Below are 5,268 nucleotides of genomic sequence, written 5' to 3' on the forward strand. Positions count from 1 at the left end.
ACATATAAAAAAAAAAACATTATTGTCCCACCAATTCTGATACTTAAGTATATCAAATATACCCACTAATCTGAACCAAAAAACTCGTATATTCGAATAGTATAGTGCCAAAAAATCTCAATTTCAGTGAAACACCGCACCAGCAGCTGCAGACCAAGCATCAAATTCACCGCAGAACGCAACAATTTCTGCAGACCAACATCAATTTCATCGCAGATCAAGAATCTACCGGATTTACTACGCAGGCAGGACTCCAGTTCCGGACCTCGTAACATCCAATCATACATCAATGCCCAGTAATCAACACCAAGTAACGAACCATAATTTATCCTACATACAGTGATTTTACAGCTAAATTTCCGAATACGAACATTCTAAAATAACTTTAAAAAAAAATTTTTTTGCAAGTTTACAATATTGTTACATTTCTATTAAATTAAGTGACCAGACAAGTTGAACTCGTCACAGTACATCCACATTATTTACATTGTATGCACTCTAGATTAAGGGATTTTTGAAATTTTTGGATACCATCAATCTAACATTTTTGAATTTTTAAAATTTTTTTCAAAATCTAAATTTACTGTCGTCATTGCTTTTGTTTCCTTGCTATTTTTACACATACATCTGCCTATTTTATACTGCCAATTGCTTGCCGTATTATCAAAACAATATGTCATTCGAGAATAACCAGACATCGAACGAAATCCACGGACTACAGTTCAAGGACATGAAACTTTCTGGACTGCTTCGACTCATCCATGAACTCTCTGGTCCCGGGCTATCGGAGAGCCCAATCGTACGCGTACTTTGGCTGCAAAGACTCCCGCAACACATTCAGGCTATACTTACCGCACTACCCGACGACAATCTGTTGCAACTAGCATCTGCAGCAGATAAAATCTCGGAAGTTTATCAAAAATCTGAATGTGAAACTATGGACAATAAACAATGCAATGGCATCCCGAACTCGGATCCAAACATAAGTGCTATATTACAAAATTTACAAGAACAAATTTCGGCACTCACTCTAGAAGTCAGTCGACTTAAAACGACTCGGAGAGATGATCATGGACAGGCAAACATTAATTTCGAAAACCGAAATCCCAGCACCCGCCACGAATGGCGTCATCCATCGACATCGTACCCAAATTCCGCGCACCGACCTCGTTCCAGGTCATGCGGTAGACCGTTACACACCAATAATACCGCACACGGCTACTGCAGGTACCACGCAAAATTCGGTAACAAATCACATAATTGCATTAAACCATGTAATTTTATTAATAACAAGTCGGGAAACGACAATGGAAAACCGATCTACACCAATCACAAACCGATTACGTTTGCGTTCAGCAAGAAACAACGTCAAACACATCTCCGGTCATCTCAACTATAAACGATAACTCGGACTGGTTGGAAAATCTCCCGATCATCCTACTCGGTTTGAGATCAACAGTCCACGAAGACATAAAATGCTCACCCGCTGAGATCAAGTACGGAAGAACACTTAGGCTACCATCTGAATTCTTCACCACAACCCACCGCGAAGAACCCGACACCTACGTCGGACGCCTACAAAAAAGGTTTGATGAGATGAAACCCAATCCCGCTAGTAACCACAGCGCTGGAAAATTTTTCATCCACAAGGATTTACCACATTCATCACACGTTTTTCTACGCACCGACGCCGTAAGGAAACCACTTCAAAACCCCTACGAAGGACCTTTCGAAGTCAAAGAACGTGACGATAAAACTTATGTTATCATGGTCAACGGTAAACCAAAAAGAGTCTCAATAGATCGACTGAAACCTGCATTCTTTCAAAGCACAGAAGAAATTCCATCAAAAGGAACCGTCACACAGCCTCCAATAACAAAAATGACAACTCGATCCGGAAGACATGTTCATTTCCCGGACAGATATCAAGCGCAGTAACAATTTGGCAATACCACAATTAAGGCACAGTAATTTGTAAAAAAAACTAACCAGAAACCTTATATTGACGTATCCATAAATTTCATAAATTATTTTGCAACTATCATATCGCAAATGTCAGACAATCTAATAAATTACTGTTACTTAAAAACAAAAAAAAAAAACAATATAAAAATTACAATCAATAATACGCATAGATAAGCATCCTACAATAAACTCTTTATTATGTAAATATTCACAATACTATGTACTCTATCAAAAGTGCATTAATAAAAACAACAATAGAATCATGGTAAACACAGGTAGCTCGGTACTACTCTAAGTACATTGCGACTAGTGCTAGCCGGTAACCAACAAGCATGCCCATACTATGTACAGCACAATCATGTTTACCTTTATTTATGTTGCTACCTACTGATATTAGTCAGGCCACTCATAGGTACGCAGTTACTATGCAGCGGCGGCATCGTGCAACGTATTATTATTATTATTTTTTACCATTGCTGCTATATTTTACCATTGTTATTGTTTTCCTGTCGCAAACTGTGCGCAATAGTATTACAACAGTATGTACCTTACATTATGTACCTTACATTATAAATGGACTTGTGTTTTTGTAAAATATTATTGACATTATAAAATATTCGTTGTTGTAAATATATACTATATGTCTTTGTATCGCGTAGAGACGCTGGTGGAGAGGTATGTAGGACTACTTTAACTCATCCCAAATATGATAACACTTGTATAATTACTCCGCCGCCTGAAGCCCCGGAAAAGCTAGGCGCGAACGGGAAGACAACTCTCCGTCATTCTAGTTTCAACTTTCGACCAGACCACCACTCTCCACTACCACCGTCTCCGCGTTCGCATAACTTGTAAATTCATTATCGCAAATAAATTCAACAAAGATCGCAGACCTTTATCTTTCAATCATTCAAATTCCTTGCACACTGATTTACGGTACCGGCAGCCACCGTAAATTACACTCCACACATCGCTACCATACTGGCGACACCTCGCTGCCATAAAACTCTAGAAACTTATATTTCGAAGAGTTCAAATAAAATTGTCATCGCTAAGAGAAATTATAAAAAAATTAGCCTTGGATCACTGTAGGACTAATAGTCTCTATTAAACAAAGAGATAAATTATACAAAGAGATGTTAAATTATCAAAAAGCCTGTCAAAAAAATAACACATGAATTATGCCTTTCATGAAAATGAAATATTTAATGTATAGAAATTTACTAAATAGGTTAATAAGAAATTGCAAAAAGAAGTATTATTGTGAACAAATTGATAGTGGAAAAAATGATACCAAAAAAACGTGGAATATTATTAACGAAATCACGAACAAAAAAAAAAGTATGAACCGATGTCAATGAGATTAAAATAAATGAAAATATTATAACTGACAAATCGGCTATTGCAGAAAACTTTAACAACTTTTTTACAAATGTAGTAGATCAAGTACTTGAATCTTCTGGTAAAATTGATATTACAATACCCGTAGACTCATCTTTACACTTAGACTCAACTAACGATTCAATTAACTCCTTAGAATATTTTTCACCCATCACAAAAGATGAAATTGATAAACACATTGGCGGTCTAAAATCAACAAATTCTACAGGAATTGATGGTTTATCAGGTAACACACAAAAAAAATAAAAAATTACATTTTAACTCCATTGCTACATATTTTTAATATATCCTTAAAAGAGGGACATTTTCCCGAACAATTGAAAACCTCTATCATAATACCAATTCACAAATCGGGAGAAACGCACATATTAGACAACTACAGACCTATATACTTGGTCTCAAACCTCTCAAAAATATTTGAAAAATGTATCAAAAATAGAATAATGAATTACCTAAAACGAAACAAAATTCTGTCCCAAAATCAATATGGCTTCAGAACAAAACTAAGCACTGAAGATGCAATATTCGATCTGACTAAAAAATTATACACATCTGTTAATCAAAATAAAAAGAGTTTAGCTATATTTCTATACTTAAGAAAAGCTTTTGATACGGTAAAACATAATCTATTTATAAAAAAAAATAATCAAATAGGTTTGAAAAATAATACACTAAAAATTCTTACTAGCTATCTCAAAGACAGAAAACAAAAAACAAAAATAGGGGATTTTTATAGTACTGAAACAGGAATAAAAAATGGAGTACTACAAGGAACTGTGCTTGGCTCAATTTTCTTTCTAATATACATAAATGATTTATGTGATGTTATAATCCCTGGTAAAATCGTATCTTACGCTGATGATACAGTAATAATAGTGAATGGAAAATCCTGGCCTGAAACTTTTTTGAAGGCAACAAAATGTATTACATATGTCTCATCATGGCTAAAAAGTAATAGACTCTTCTTAAACTATAATAAAACATTTTATCTAACCTTTTTTAAAAATAGTAAAAATAAACCCCCCAATAACCTTAAAATGAGAATACATATTGTTTACTGTAATCAAGAAATATGCTCATCTTGCTTTGAACTCGGAAAAGTTGAAAAGATTAAATATTTAAGTATTGTTATTGATACAAAATTAAATTGGCAGTCACAAATTAATAATACCGTCGGTAAATAAAGATATCTTACATACACATTTTATAGACTAAAAGAAGTGCTCAATGTTGATAAACTGAAAATTATTTATTTTTCTTTGGTGCAATCTTCACTCATATATGGAATAATAGGATGGGGCGGTGCGCTTCATGCACATATCAAACCTTTACAAATAATTCAAAATTATATCATAAAAAAGTTATGTATAGTCAGAAAAGAATATTTTCAACAGATGAGTTATTCAAAGAATCTAAACTATTCTGTATCCGTAAGCTATTTATTTTGCAAACTATGAAATACATCTTTAAAAACAAAAATAAATTCGTAATAAATGAAAACAGAACCAACATTAGAAATAATAATGTATTTTATACCCCCCAAACGAACACAAAACAAATGCAAACACACTGCAGTTTCATTGGACCTCGGACTTTCAATCTTTTACCGAAAAATATTAAAGTGATTACTAAACTTCCTCAATACTTAAAAGAATTAAAATTATGGCTTTTCGATACAGCAGTTGAAACTTTTTTTTATTTAATTTGTATCAATTTATGTTTCTCATAAAATATCCACCATATATTACACTTAACACTTATAACTTCACTATACACTATTGTAAACACTTTTTATACAAACCGCTTAGACAAAATGTAATCTTTTTTTTATTTTATATGCTCACAATTTGTTTATTTCTAGGTACAGTAAAATAATAACTTAAATATATTACCCACGCACAG

General features: G+C 33.6%; 1 protein-coding gene across 1 annotated transcript; it reads left to right on the forward strand.

Annotated features, from left to right (window-relative positions):
• Positions 1–673: 673 nt before the first annotated feature.
• On the forward strand, positions 674–1,938 carry LOC149425778 (uncharacterized). The gene is made up of 2 exons (XM_089646212.1): positions 674–799; positions 1,357–1,938. The coding sequence occupies exons 1-2, from the start codon at positions 674–676 to the stop codon at positions 1,936–1,938; spliced, it is 708 nt and encodes a 235-aa protein (XP_089502338.1).
• Positions 1,939–5,268: the final 3,330 nt, after the last annotated feature.

Source organism: Hesperophylax consimilis, chromosome 2 (genome assembly GCF_061612785.1).
Source record: "Hesperophylax consimilis isolate HC1 chromosome 2, BYU_Hcon_1.0, whole genome shotgun sequence".
Lineage (NCBI taxonomy): Eukaryota > Metazoa > Arthropoda > Insecta > Trichoptera > Limnephilidae > Hesperophylax > Hesperophylax consimilis.